The 15667-nt window shown below is 45.3% G+C and overlaps 1 protein-coding gene across 1 annotated transcript; it reads left to right on the top strand.

The window, feature by feature from the left end:
* Positions 1–552: 552 nt before the first annotated feature.
* capn1 (calpain 1) lies at positions 553–15651 on the top strand. The gene is made up of 21 exons (XM_057855368.1): positions 553–689; positions 1225–1554; positions 3810–3879; positions 4167–4285; positions 5758–5891; positions 5960–6128; positions 6198–6281; positions 6341–6426; positions 7856–7930; positions 7996–8156; positions 8222–8394; positions 10023–10234; positions 10299–10338; positions 10412–10477; positions 10543–10600; positions 10671–10735; positions 10807–10875; positions 12349–12427; positions 12488–12604; positions 12674–12732; positions 12795–15651. The coding sequence occupies exons 2-21, from the start codon at positions 1300–1302 to the stop codon at positions 12819–12821; spliced, it is 2118 nt and encodes a 705-aa protein (XP_057711351.1). The 5' UTR covers positions 553–689; positions 1225–1299; the 3' UTR covers positions 12822–15651.
* Positions 15652–15667: the final 16 nt, after the last annotated feature.

The following is a 15667-nucleotide window of genomic DNA, read 5'->3' as shown; positions in this document are numbered from 1 at the left end:
AAAATGGCTGGGAGTGAATGAGTTAACGCCTCCTCCGTCACCAGTTAATTTTTCTGGTTCAGTTGCGCCTTAAATAAGCTATTGTTTCAAAATGTTTAATTTATGAACTTGTTTTTCACAACAACAACAACAAAATTTTTGCCACATGGCAAAAAAAATGTCACATGGCAAAAACATTTTGCCATATGGCAAAAAAAAATGCCACATGGCAAAACATTTTTGCCACATGGCAAAAAAATGACACAATGCAAAACAATTTTGCCACATGGCAAAAACCACTTTAGGTTCTCGCTGTCTCTCGACATTAGACCAAAATTTGGGTGTGCCGGGACGTCTTTCGACATGTTTCATGCTTACGTTCAATGCAGGTTATTTTCCTCACAGGTTTTATTTTATTTATTAATAGTAGTTTTTCAGTTTTGTTGACCTTTTCCCCCTCTTATATACTCTCCTGTTATTTTTTTTTTATAGCCGATTGTGTGAGAATATCACCGTAAAATATTTTGAGTTGTGCGATAGCGAAGTCAGGGAAAAAAACAACCATCCCCTCCCTCCCTGTCGCGCATGCGCACCTCAACGCCACGGACAAGCACGGCCAAGGGAGGCAAAAACCAGAAGGGGACCGGGGAAGAAAGCAAAAGAAGACAAGTCAGGGGGTGGAAAACACCAAAAAAAGAGGAAAAAGGAAGGTAAGAAGCCCTTTCTCGTTTATCGATGCCTTTCGCCCCGCAAAGGAACGCGACGAAACGTGCACGCGCAAGTAACACGCGCTCGGATTCCGCACTCTCACTCGAAAACAGTTGCCGCACTTCCGCAAGCTTTCACGAACTTTTTCCTCTTTTAACGGCAAGAATATGAAGTGTTTGCTCTGCTGGGTGGGTGGGTGGGGAACGTTGTCACGTGACCAGGTACGGCTGCAGCCAGCTGTTATTGCGCGTCCCCCCTGAACAGTTGACGGCCGGATACGGGGCCACGCCCACCCACAGTAGTCAACGTTGACCTTTGACCTTTTCGCGTCCGGTTTAGTGACACACTGTAATATGATAGGGAATGTTACAATCAATTGAGGGTGTGCGGGAAGTTAGATTGTTTGCATAGTCATGGAGGGCGGCAGGCGTTGCTTTCATGCTGGCATGTGTGGCAGCTTGATAAGCAATTGTATGCTTTGCTCCAGTTTAGGAACCTGACTGATGGCAAAGACTCATCTGGTTTGTTTACTTGCAGGTGCGGCGCCACATTCCGAAGATCCTGACAGGCGGATCGTGATTCGTTCACACCATTTACCGGACCCCACCCGCCATGGTGGAACCCATATGTGCCACCGGCGTGGCGGCGCAGCTGCGTAGTCAACGAGACAGGCAGGAAGGTCTGGGCCAGAACGACAACGCCGTCAAGTTCCTGGGTCAGGACTATGAGTCATTGCGTGCGCGAAGCCTCCAGAGCGGGAAGCTCTTTGAGGACCCCTACTTCCCCTGCGCTGCCTCCTCTCTGGGCTTCAACGAGCTCGGACCCAGGTCGTCCAAGACCTACGGCGTGCGCTGGATGAGGCCCACGGTGAGACAGTTTGACCCGCTTCTGAAACGAGAGTATTGGCTAAAAATTGGATGGAAAACTTACTGTAATTTGTAGATTATAAGCTGTCACACACCAAATTTGACATTAAAATGGCATTTGTTCATTCACCTGTAACTCTTTATTTGACAGCGGTATCATACAACTGTCATAATACCAAATGAACCACCATGAAGCTTTGCAGTGAATTGGTTCAAAGCTTCATGGTGGTTCATTTGGTATTATGACAGTTGTATGATTGGATCATTGCTTCAAGAAGCTTCCCTTGGAGGAGACCATCAAACTCTGCTGGCATCTGCTGTCAGCACTGTTGTTGTCCAACATGCCTCCGAGCATGCATTGCCGCGATACAGATGTAAATAATTTAATTTCATGTTCTGTGCTAATTATTTCTTCAGTTACTGTTCTAGTTGTTTCATTAATTGTTAGTTATGGTACTTGATAACACTTTATTTGACAGTGGTGCCATAAGACTGTCATAAAACCGTCATAATTATGATATTACATTACCATGAGCATTACTGAATGCTTATGGCAGATGTCATTTTGTGTCATTCGGCAATTTGAATGGATGTAAAAGATCGGAACTGGACATAAATGGAGTTTGTGAGCTAGTTTGCCGGATGACGCTTAATTGGTCATAAGCATTCATTAATGCCCATGATAATTTCATGTCATAATTATGATGATCTTATGGCAGTCTTATGACGCAGCTATCAAATAAAATGTTACCAAACACCATAACTAGCTATTAATGAAACAACTAGAACAGAAACTGTAGAAATAATTCGCACAGAACATGAATTTTGATAGTTTTTACATATGTAGTGCCGCAATGCATGCTAGGAGGCATGTTGGACGAAAACAGTGTTGACAGCAGATGGCAGCAGAGTTTGAAGGTCTTCTCCAAGGGAAGCTTCTTGAAGCAATGAGCCAATTATACAACTGTCATAAAACCAAATGAACCACCATGAAGCTTTGAGCAGAGGTTTACTTTCTCTCCCAAATGAAGCTTCTTGAAGCAATGATGGTGATCATGGTGGTTCATTTGGTCTTATGACAATGTTATGGCGCCACTGTCAAATAAGTGTTACCAAATACCATAACTCGCAATTGATGAAACAACTGGAACAGTAACTGAAGAAATAATTAGCACAGAAAATGAATTTTGATTGTTATTTATATCTGTACCACTGCAATGCATGCTAGGAGGCATGTTTGACAAAAACCGTTGGCAGCATAGGTTTACTGTCCCCTCTAAGGGAGCAGCGATGGCTAAATGAAGCTTCTTGAAGCAGTGAAGCTTTGCAGCCAATTGGTTCAAAGCTTCATGGTGGTTCATTTGGTCGTATGACAGTCTTATGGCGCCACTGTCAAATAAAGTGTTACCAAATCCTAAAACTAGCAATTTATGAAACAACTGGAACAGTAACTGAAGAAATGATTAGCACAGAAAATGAATTTTGATTGTTATTTATATCTGTAGCGCTGCAATGCATGCTAGGAAGCACGTTAGAGGATAACAGTATTGACAGCAGGTGCCAGCAGAGGTTTACCGTCTCCCACAAGGGAGCAGTGATGGCCAAATGAAGCTTTTTGAAGCTTGGCAGTCAATTGGTTCAAAGCTGCATGGTGGTTCATTTTGTGTTATGACAGTCTTATGATGCCACTGTCACATAAAGTGTTACCGGTTCATATCTTGGTGTAAATATCCCATAATACAGTGTGGACAGCTGCAGTTTATAGTCTGTTGCGGCTTATCTGTAAACAAATGCAATTTTCGGGTCAAATTTGGTGGGTGGCGGCTTATAGTCAGGTTCTCAAAATAGTTGTCGATTATGCACCTCTTCTAAACTGAATGTGATTCAATATACATCCCACCTATTCTATGTGCTATATAGGACGATGGCGTGCTTTCTGCACGGTGCGTTAGCGTGACATGCGTGCTCCCATGCATTCCGGATGGTGGGTCGCCGTGTGACACAAATAGATCCGCTCTCTGCATTTCAAGGGAGCGTGCATGCATCGGCGTCAGAAATAGATCCTATAAAATATACAATCTTATTTATAAATATCAAAGCAGTAGGGACTAGAGTGCAAGCGTGATGCTTAAGTGCGTCCTCTGATTTACTTCAAGCAGACACTATTTTTGTCTTAGCAAACCCGTATTGATCATTGATTAATTTGGCTTGAGGGGCCTTTTATCACAGCTACTTTAAAGCTGCGTGTGTCCACAGGAACTGTGCAAGCGTCCCGCCTTCATCGTGGACGGAGCGACCCGAACTGACATCTGCCAGGGAGCTCTGGGTGAGTGCCAGGCCAATGTTTGCACGTCACATTTAGAATTCACTCCGCCACTGAAAGCCCCAGCTGTGCTTACCCGTTTGGGTACCTCACCGCTAGGGGGCGCAAATTTGCAGACTAGAGTCAACACTAAGCCGTCTCACTAGTCAGTTGTCTTGGAATCATGCCAAAGTAGTCATAATCGTGGCCTACTTGCGCTGGTCTGGTGTATTCGTGATTACATAATACTATTGTATAGCCCTAACTTTTAGCTTTTTCATAAACACATGATTTTCTGTGGTCGTGTGCAGGGGACTGCTGGCTGCTGGCAGCCATCGCTTCGCTGACCTTAAACAACAACCTCCTGCACCGGGTGGTCCCGCACGGACAGGGTTTTGAGCAGGGCTACGCAGGAATCTTCCACTTTCAGGTGATTTTTTTGCACTGAAGCATGGCGACCCTGATTTTTATTTCATTCTGAAACCGTTTCAGCAATTGATTCTTTGTCATACCACCAGAGGGAGCCCACGTAGCACACTTTGAGAATCACTGATCTAGCACAGGGATCCCGAACCATCAGGCCGAGGATCGGTACCAGTCCGTAGTACATTTGCTACCGGCCCACTGAGAAATAATAAATCATTTGTTAACAAACGCGATCTGGCCTGTGTCTCTTGACACATGAATATGCCCGTCTACCATAGGCGGAGTTTGACTTTTGGGGCAGGGGGGGCACAGCATGTTGATGACCTCAAAACGCAGTGTCAGCAATAAAATTAACTTAAAAGAATATCTATAACAGGGGTCTCCAAACTACGGCCCGCGGGCCGGATACGACCCGCCACCACATTTGGTCCGTCCCCCTGAACAGTACCAGAGAGCAATTTTTTTTTTTTTTTCACTAGTGTTATTTATTTCCTGGCTTTTTTCTGTGAAGAACCCATAGAGGGTTATTTACGAGACTAAAAAAGTCAAAATCATGTCAGTCAATTATGTCGGAACATGAGCTAGGTTCATACTACAGGTCTTAATGTACAAATCCGATTTTTTATCATATCTGTTTTTTTGGCGTGCCTGTTCAGACTGCCTTTGTCCATTGAGACCATTCAAGTATTTTGCATGCGCACTAATTCACAGTCCGACACACGCTGAGCAAGACAACCTGCATGCGCAGAAGTATCAAAACAAATGACCACACATGCTGGCTGTCATCCGTCATTCCAGGGATATCATATTTTGCTTTTTAAAAAACGGACACAAATAACACACATAAATAATCCCCGTTTAGGCATATATTCAAAGTATATGGATCGATAGCATGCGCGCACTGTCCATGCATGTCACACACACATACGGGGAGTTTGCCCCTACTATGGGCCGTGTAAGCAATGTTGAAATATTGCTGATATGGACTAGACAGAAAACCGATCATTCTCAGGCTTATCCTCAACTCATTTTTAAAAATTTTTTATGACTGTTGTCAAGTCCGACCCTACCTAAAAAGCCGTGTTCAAGGCAAGCTAGGCACTAATAACGCATGGCTGCACCGCTACCATAGCGTCTCTCTCGCTTTTTGATGACGTAATTGCTGCTTGAATTCCGATTTGAGAGACTGGACAGTACAGACCGCCGCGACAGTCTGGAAAAATGTGGCCCAGATCGGATTTAAACCACATAGGAAAGTGACCCAGATCGGATTTGAAATGGTCCAGTTCTATGCGACTTGTCACGTTCAGGCCGTCAAGTTAATGCCTCACTCGAGTCAGAAAAAAACGAAAGAATCGGATTCGTGCATTAAGACCCGTAGTATAAACGTAGCCATGGTGATTACCTGTACTGATAATGCATTTGGAGGGCTTTCCCACAGACAACAAGCCTAATGGGAAAGTATACTGTCTCTAGTTCTGGCAGTTCGGCGAGTGGGTGGAGGTGGTGATCGATGACCGTCTGCCGGTCAAGGACGGCAAGCTGCTCTTTGTCCACTCTGCAGAAGGTGGAGAATTCTGGAGTGCGCTGATAGAGAAGGCCTACGCCAAGTATGACCAACGATCGCCCGGCTCGGTTTGAGTCAAAGTCACGCGCCGGCTCCGTCTGCTTGTCTCAGGTTGAACGGTTGCTACGAGGCGCTGTCGGGAGGCAGCACCTCCGAAGGCTTCGAGGATTTCACCGGCGGCGTGACGGAAATGTTCGAGCTGAACAAGGCGCCCTCTGACCTCTTCAGCATCATGGGCCGCGCCATCGAGAGAGGCTCGCTGCTGGGCTGCTCCATCGATGTGAGGGCGTGCGATCGCGAACGGATGTAGACTGACGACCCGCAAAACGCTCTGTATTTTTACCGTCAGATCACCAGCACTAGAGATATGGAGGCGGTCACCTTCAAGAAGCTGGTCAAGGGACACGCTTACTCCGTGACAGGCTTGGACGAGGTGAGAGAGCGTCGCAGAGTTTCGGATGTCCCGTGACCGCGTTGCCACCTGTCCTTTAGGTGGTCTACCGCGGAAACCTAACCAAGCTGGTCCGTATCCGGAACCCGTGGGGGGAGGTGGAGTGGACCGGCGCTTGGAGCGACAAGTAAGGACCCTCTGACGACGTATAATGTCAGAGTGAGGTGGTTCAGATTCAGATTCAGAGGTTTATTTGTCATTGACACAGTTCTAATCATTGATAGTAAGAAAAATGCGGTGGCGGACTGAAGGAGTGTGGGGTTGTGTGTGAGTGTTTGTATGCGCAAGTTTATCAGTATTTGTACGTGTCTGTAGACAAAATAAGAGTCGTAGGGCTCTGCGACCGGGCTTGGGAAGGGATCAAGAGCAAAAGATAGGGCCATCTGCGCGGCTGTCTCCAGGAGAAGGTAGGGGAGAAGTAAGGGTGTTCGGCATAGGAAAGGAAAATTATAATCAAATTAAGCCGAATAAGGAATTTATTATGTCTAAATACGGTTTGTCTTCAGTCAAATTCGTGCTCCTCATGGCGTAGGGGAGATCGCAGGTCCCTTAAGTCATTGCCAGTTGTCCCGGTCTGCCTCGACAGTTCCGTCACCTGGCGCAAGGTAGCATCCACTTTTCTCCATCCCTCCTCGGACCGAACCGTGAGTCCACAGAGCCAGTTCTTGATCCAAGCCTTGATGCAATCTTCTAATGCCTTGAATCGCACCATTTGATCCGCGGTCAATTTGTTGATTTCCTTGAAAGCTGCCATCTCGGAAACTTTCCGGTAGAGAGGGGCACCTCCTACAGCCAAATATCCTTGATATCCTTCATGGACAGGACAGTAAGACACGCTGGCTTCCAGCGATCCCATGAATCTGTCACATAACCAGCGGCGAAAATCCCATCGGGCAAGCTGGCTCTCCTGGTGCACCGTATCTTGTTGAATAAATCTTGTCAATTGCGCTGAGAGACCAACTAATCAGATCTATTTTCGTATGAGAGAAAAGTGCGCAGGTCCCTTAAGTCATTGCCAATAATTGCGGTCTGCCTCGACAGTTCCGTCACCTGGCACAAGGTAGCATCCACTTTTCTCTATCCCTTCTCAGACCAAACCGTGAGTCCACAGCGCCAGTTCTCGACGCGATCTTCCAATGCCTTGAAACAGACATTTGATCCGTGGTCAATTTGTTGATTTCCTTGAAAACTGCCGTCTTTGAAACTTTCCGTTAGAAAGGGGCACCTCCGACAGCCAAATATCCTTGATATCTTCCACGGACAGAACGGTAAGACACTAGCTTCCAGCGATCCCATGAATCTCTCACATAACCAGTGGTGAAGGTCCAGTCCGGGCCAGACGGCTCTCCTGGTGCACCGTGTCTTGTTGGAAAAATCTTGTCAAATGCGCTGAGAGACCAACTAATCAGATCCATTTTCGTATGAGAGACCAGCGCGGTTGATCCATAGAGGAAATACAAAAAAAGCAGACAGACTAGACTGATGAAGATAGCAGCAAGCAGCAGCATGGAGGAAACACGTAATATGTAAACAGACCTTAATCGTTTTCCTTGCAGTTCTCGCGAATGGGACAACGTGGACCGCGGGGTCCGCTCCCGGCTGCAAAACCGTAGCGAGGACGGTGAATTCTGGTGAGTCCGCTTCAGTTCAGCTTCCGCGAAGTGTCGCGAGTTCTCACGGCGCCACCCCTTCACAGGATGTCCTTCAGCGACTTCCTGCGCGAGTTCAGCCGTCTGGAAATCTGCAACCTGACCGCAGACGCGCTCCAGCACAGCCAAATGAAGACCTGGAGCTCGTCGCTTTACCCGGGCGAATGGAGACGGGGCAGCACGGCCGGAGGATGCCGAAACTATCCGGGTAGGAAACTGCTGGCTCGGGATTCGCTTTGAATGCGCGGCTGAGCGTCGTCCTCTCTCCCACAGCGACCTTTTGGCTGAACCCTCAATTCAAGTTGCTGCTGCAGCATCCCGACTCGCCCGGCGCATCGGACTGCAGCTTCTTGGTGGCACTCATGCAAAAGGACCGCAGGAAGAAGAGGCGGGAAGGCAAAGACATGGAGACCATTGGCTTCGCCGTCTACGAGGTTCCCAGCGAGGTACGGACTTCCCCGCTTTCCGGTGAAGTGCATCGGCCGTAGACTTCACCATCAGTTGACGAGACAACTCTGACAGACATTGCACCACACCAGGCAGAGCGTTTGGGTGGCTTTCACTGTGATAAACTCAAAAACAGGTTTGAGGTCAATAGATTTGTATCCCTTCCAGCAGGAGCCGGTCTCGTAAAAAAAGCCATTTCCTGTTCCCAGTAGGGGGCACCTGGCCTAATGGTTAATATTTCAATGCAGTCGAGTTCAGGCTGGGATACATCAAGTACATGCCGAATATGAAAAAGATTGAACGTTGGGGGGAGTTATTAGTCATTTTCTGAATTTGGTGTTTTGCCCAAAAAATGGCCGACTTTAGCACCCCGCCCAGGTCAGGCCCGTGAATGAAAACTAACCATTTTGATAACCTAACATCTCATATGTCTCATGAACAGTCCCACCAATTTTAAGGAGGATTCAACTTACTTCCTCGGCGCAATGGTCGCAAACTTGCACGCTGGTTTTCAACTAAAATGGCATGTTTTTCAACATTCAATCCAAAATACCCGATTTCCTGTTGGGTTTGGAATATGGGTGCAAGAGACTTTTTGAAGCAGTTTTGCACAACGTATTGACTCCTCAAATATCATCGCTCTACGTTGACAAAACATCAAAAGAGAGGCCTTTTTTAAACATTCATGGGGGCGCCACTGAGCCATTTATTACATTTTTTAGCAACGTTGCTAAATTATCAAAATTTACGCGAAACCGCATGTACGTGCAAGTTTTCGAGCATGTTCAGACCTTCAAATTGGCCATTTTCATTTGGTCTCATGAACAGTCCCACCCATTTTTGAGGAGGATCCAACTTACTTCCTTGGCGCAATGGTCGCAAACTTGCACGCTGGTTTTCAACTAAAATGGCATGTTTTTCAACATTCAATCCAAAATACCCGATTTCCTTTTGGGTTTGGAATATGGGTGCAAGAGACTTTTTGAAGCAGTTTTGCACAACGTACGGACTCCTCAAATTTCATCGCTCTACGTTGGAAAAACATCAAAAGAGAGGCCTTTTTTAAACATTCATGGGGGTGCCACTGAGCCATTTATGACATTTTTTTTGCAACGTTGCTAAATTATCGGAATTTACGCAAAGCCGCATGTATGTGCAAGTTTTCGAGCATGTTCAGGCCTTCAAATTGGCCATTTTCATTTGGTCTCATGAACAGTCCCACCAATTTGAGGAGGATCCAACTTACTGCCTCGGCACAATAGTCGCAAACGGCCAAAAACTTATATATTATGTTAAATATTCCTATTGATCCTGAAAATATGGGTGATTATAGCTGCATTTTGTGATTTTTGTGCATCTAGTGTAAAATTTGAGACATTTATAGCCATTTTAAGTTTTGTTAAACTTATAAACTAAAAAATAATTAATTGGGATTTTATTAGGGAACGACTTTGAAGTTTTTTATGTCGCTGCTCATGGAAACCTATTTTGGTTTTAGGTTGCTAGCGGCTTTGGTTTTGAAAATATTTGAATTTTTAAGTTTTTGAAAATAGGCCCCCTACGGATCAGTCCCGTCAACTGATCGTGAAGTCTACGCATCGGCGACATTTACCTTCTTGTCTCTCAGGCTAAAGGGCAGACGGGAGTCCACTTGAAGCAGAACTTCTTCCTCACGCACGCTTCCAGCGCTCGCTCGGAACTCTTCATCAACTTAAGGGAAGTCAGCTCCCGTTTACGTCTTCCGGCCGGCGAGTACGTCATCGTGCCGTCCACCTTCGAGCCCCACAAGGAGGCGGATTTCGTTCTGCGCGTTTTCTCCGAGAAGCCCGCCGACTCAGAGTGAGTGATGCTTTGTCCTCCCGCGTACGCATGCACCGGCTAACGCGACATCTGTGTTCGGCAGGGAGCTGGATGACGACGTGGTGGCCGATCTTCCCAGCGAGGTGACCGGTCTATTTGTGTCGGATTTTGAGAGCAGCTCTGGAAAATGCAAAGAATTGTTTCTTGTCGCGCTAGAACTATTTGGACGAGAGTCAGATCGAGGCGGGCTTCAAGAGTCTCTTCCGCCAGTTGGCTGGTGCGGTAAGTGCACGCTTCTTCTCGTTTCTGCTTCCCGCCGAGATACGTGACCCTTGTGCTTCCTGAAGGACATGGAAATCAGCATCAACGAGCTGCAGACCATCCTGAACCGCATCATCAGCAAGCGTAAGTAGACTTCCACTGACTTTTTACTTGGAAGTGCATGTACTCGTAAACATGGTTCCTGCCTCGACAGACAAAGACCTGAAGACGGACGGCTTCACCAAGGAGGCGTGTCGTAGCATGATTAACCTCATGGATGTATCCTTGCCGGCATCTTTGTAAAGAGGCGTTGTCGTCTCCCGCTTGGTGTTTCCTCAACATACACCCAGACGGACGGCAGCGGGAAGCTGGGCCTAGTGGAGTTCCACGTGCTGTGGGAGAAGATTAAACGCTACCTGGTGAGCTTATGTACTCTCTTCCTCATACATGTTTGTTACTTTGGAACTAGAAACCACAATTTCTGGAGAAATTACTATGGGGCTTTGCTGAGGGGAGATACAGATTTTAGCCCCGCTCAGGTTGATTTGGGGACATTTTGGGGACATGTCCTGTTCATATCAGGTGTCCTATTGATATCAGGTAACCTCCTGGTGATTTGGGAACATGTCCTATTGTTTTTAGGACACTTCGTGTTGACGTGGTAACATTTCTGGGACATGTCCTGGTGATATCAGGTCAATGCAATGTAAATGGCATTGGAAATGAATGGGAAATTTGGACGTACAAAGCCGTCAATGGAATCCAAGTACAGTGGCATCAATAAAACGGACATACATGGCCGTCAATGGCATCAGTGTATATAGGCGTCAATGCAATGTAAATGCTATTGGGAATGAATGGGAAATTTGGATGACATGTCAAAATTTTTTTTGCCACGTGCCCAAAAAAATGCCACATGGCATAATCCAATTTGCCACATGCCAAAAAAATGCCACGTGGCAAAATCCAATTTTCCACATGCCAAAACATGCCACATGGCAAAATCCATTTGCCACATGGCAAAAAAATGCCACATGGCAAAACCCATTTTGCCACATGGCAAAAAAAAAAGCCACATGGCAAAATCAATTTTGCCACATGGCAAAAAAAAAAAAAGCCACGTGGCAAAATCAATTTTACCACATTAATTTTGCTACATGGCAAAATCCATTTTGCCACATGGGAAAAAAATGCCACATGGCAAAATCAATTTTGCCACATGGCTAAAAAAATGCCACATTGCAAAATCCATTTTGCCACATGGCTAAAAAAATGCCACATGGCAAAATCCATTTTGCCATATGGCAAAAAAATGGCCACATGGCAAAAAAATGCCACATGGCTAAAAAAATGCCAAATGGCAAACTCCATTTTTCCACATGACTAAAAAAATGCCACATGGCAAAATCCATTTTGCCATATGGCAAAAAAATGCCACATGGCAAAAAAAAAAAAGCATATAGCAAATACCACTTTTGGTTCTTGCTGTCGCTCGAAAAAGCTGTCAAGGGGATCCCATTATAAATGAACGGGACAGTTTTTGGTGAATTTCTTGGGAATCGTAGCTTTTTTTTCCTCCAAAATTCTGTATACAACTACAACTTTTATGCCCTCACCGTCCCAGAATTTTTTATGTCTAAATTATGTAGGACTAGATAGGTTTTGTAAATGTTTTTTTTTTTCCCGAAATTCGGCGTTTACGGGCGAACGGAAAATTTTTCGGGGTCGTTCGAAACAAGTCCCTGCGTCGCACGAAAATTTCAGTCGTTTCGATATTCGAACGGTGCCGATCGGTCAAACGGGCTATACGGCGTGCCGAAGAAACGCCATTCAAAAAAAAAAAAAAAAAAAGAATTTTGCTATAATGACTTTACTTTTCTGTTCCTAAACAGACCATTTTTAGAAACTACGACCTGGACAAGTCTGGCAGCATGAGTTCTTACGAGATGAGGATGGCGCTGGAGTCGGCAGGTGCGGAGCGGCACGATTGAACGAGTTGCGTAGGCGCTGACTTTTGCTCTCTGGCCGCAGGCTTCAAGCTGACCAATCACCTGTTCCAGCTCATCATCCTGCGCTACACCGAGGAAGACATGGCCGTGGACTTTGACAACTTTGTGACGTGCCTGGTGCGCCTGGAGTCCATGTTCAGTGAGTCTCGTCCCATGAATCATCCATTTACCCGCCGCCTTCCGCTGACCTCGCTCCTTCTTTTTGCAGAAACCTTCAAGGTCATGGACACGGACGCCGACGGCGTCATCTCGCTCAACTTCTCTCAGGTAACAGGAACCGTTGGCTTGCTTCCCGTTGCCGGTATGTCACCTTTTGCGTTTTTCCACAGTGGCTCTCCCTGACCATGTTCGCCTAGATGGCGGCGAGTGGCGCCTTCTCAAGCTGCGACCTCATCGCCGCAACCAATTGTTACGGAGCAGAGGTGTCCACCTCCTTTTAGTTCGGCTTTCACCTTAAATGACTGTGAAAACCACGCAAACATATCGTCACCTCATCACGTTACTTACAATCACCTCTGCAATTAGTCGCCAAAAGTTAGGGCTGACTTCAGAATGACCCTTAAATGCGCTCTGATCTTAAAAGTACCTTATCTAAACTTTTACACGTCTAACAACTTGATATTTCTCTTAAAGGAGAAGTTCAGAATTTCGACTTATCCGGGTTTTAATTAGTCGTTGGAGTTGATTTCAACAAATTTGTGCAGTTTGTTAGTTTTAGGGCTCTGGAGTGGCTAAGCTAGCGCGAGTCAGTGGTCCCGTCTTAGCATGGCAATGAAAAACAACATAATTTTGTCTAGTTTTAGTCGATGTTTGTGTTGGAATTTGACCTTTAAGACAGACTGCTGGAATCCCGTCATTCAAACTGCCGGAACCGCGCTTGCGGCACAATCAGACAACCTGGCCAAAAGGCCAAACTCCGCACGCTCACCTTAGTTGAAACAAATTTGCGCAGTTTGTTAGTTATTTATTAGTTTCAGGGCTCCAGAGTGGCTAAGATAGCCTGAGTCAATGATCCCGTTTTAGCGTGCCAATAAAAAACAACAAATGCGCGCATGTAAATCACCGATGACCCTTGCAATCGTTGGCCAGTGTTGTTTTTGCCAGCCCTTTTAATTTTCGTCTTAGTCTTCTGGACGATAACATTTATTAGTCTTCGTCATCTCAAAATGTGTCTTCGTCTAGTTTTTGTTGACGAAAACTCGACTAATTTTGTCTAGTTTTAAGCCAGATTGCCGGAATCACGCCATTCAAACCGCCGGAACCGCGCTAGCGCAATTTCAACAACTTGGGCCGGCACAATCCGACAACCTGGCCAAAAGGCCAAACTTTTTTCACCTTAGTTATTTTTTAAAATTTTTTTAATGTTTTTTAAACCTGTCCTATTCAGCTGTTTGACACAGAGAATGGAAGTCGAAGTGTCTGGTTGCTCTGAACAGTTTTAATTTTTCACATTAAGAGTATGACATTCTCCCATTGTGATCATGCAACATACCTCGTTTATTATGACAAAGAAGCGAACAGGAAGGGGTTATGGGGGAACACAAGAAAAGAAACACAAACAACAACAAGGAATACATTTGAATGCCTACCTTAACTATGAATATGTTGGTGCTATTGTCAGCCAAATGTATTTCCGGTTGACACCATGTGGGGTCCTGTTGACCAGGGAAAGAAGGGGAGGAGGGTGGGGGGAGTCTATAAGACAAGTGTTTAAGAGGGGTGGAATGTACACAATCAGCTCTGTGATCTAGAAACCAGTAACTGTGTGAATCACTTGTGAGTGTAAGTGCGTCGGCAACTGATCCTGCGCCTCAAAAGTGAGATAATTTGCCGGATGACACGAAATTACATCTGTTATAAGCGTTCATTAATGCTCATGACAGTGTTGTGTGTTAATTATGATGGTCTTATGACAGTCTTACGGTGCCACTGTCATATAAAGTGTTGCCAAATATCAATTAATGAAACAACTGGAACAGTAACTGAAGAAATAAGTAACACAGAACATGAATTTTGATTGTTTACATCTGTAGCGCTGCAATGCATGTTAGGAGGCATGTTGGAGGACAACAGTGTTGACAGCAGGTGGCAGCAGAGGTTGACTGTCTCCCCCAAAGGGAGCAGTGATGGCCAAATGAAGCTTTTTAAAACAATGAATCGTTGCAGTCAATTGGTTCAAGGCTTCATGGTGGTTCATTTGGTCTTCTGGCAGTCTCATGATGCCGCTGGTTAATATCTTTTGGTGTAAATATCCCATAATACATTGAGGACAGCTGCGGCTTCTAGTCCGGTGCGGCTTATCTATGAACAAATGCTGTTTTTGTGTCAAATTCGTGGGGTGGCGGCTTATTGTCTGGTGCGCCTTACAGTGCAAAAATCATGGTAGTGCTGGTGAAAGTAATACAGACCCCTCAAGATGTAAAAGGGGTGTCATTCAACTAGTTGTCAGTCAACATTTCATCTAAAATGTTATGAAAATATTTTGTAAAGGTTGAAAAGTTACCTGGTGTTGCTTTAACATTGTTTTTTATTGGCATGCTAATGCAGGACCATTGACTCGCGCTAGCTTAGCCGCTCCGGAGCCCTGAAACGAATAAATAACTAACAAACTGCACGGAATTTGTTGAAATCCAACTGATTAAACCACCGCTAACTCGAAGATGAACCTAAACGGCATGAATTCATGTAAAAATGATCCCGTTTTGACCATCCGCGTGCCTTCTGCGAGACTTCAGTTCTCGCTAACAGCCTACCGAAAGCGCTTTTCGACACAATCAAATTAGAAGTTACCTGTTAAAGTGAGAGTGGATTTACGGGTCATCCTAATTATTGTTCCGCCAAATCCTTTGTTTTTCAGTATTGTTCAAGCCAATTTGAAAATGGTGTCAAAAAAATGATGTCATATATTTTTAAAGGGAAGCTCTTTTGTTACCGATTGTTAGCCAAAATCAAAAGAACTGGCTAAGCTAGAAACATCATCTTTGCTTTAGCCGGCCGTGCAAAATGGGCCCAGGTTTTGCCACTTTGCCAATGTTAACCTTTTTCTACTCAAGTGCCATCGACAAATCATGGCTACAGGCCTTTGCTGTTTCTTGTGCCAATTTTGCGGGGCTCTTGACCTCAACAATATGCATGTGTATGTTTTTTAATGGTGGGAATAAAATCAAACACTTTTGTAGCTCTGAATGAGAACATGCTGTGG

Source organism: Corythoichthys intestinalis, chromosome 13 (genome assembly GCF_030265065.1).
Source record: "Corythoichthys intestinalis isolate RoL2023-P3 chromosome 13, ASM3026506v1, whole genome shotgun sequence".
Lineage (NCBI taxonomy): Eukaryota > Metazoa > Chordata > Actinopteri > Syngnathiformes > Syngnathidae > Corythoichthys > Corythoichthys intestinalis.
This window is presented reverse-complemented; position numbering and strand designations above follow the sequence as displayed.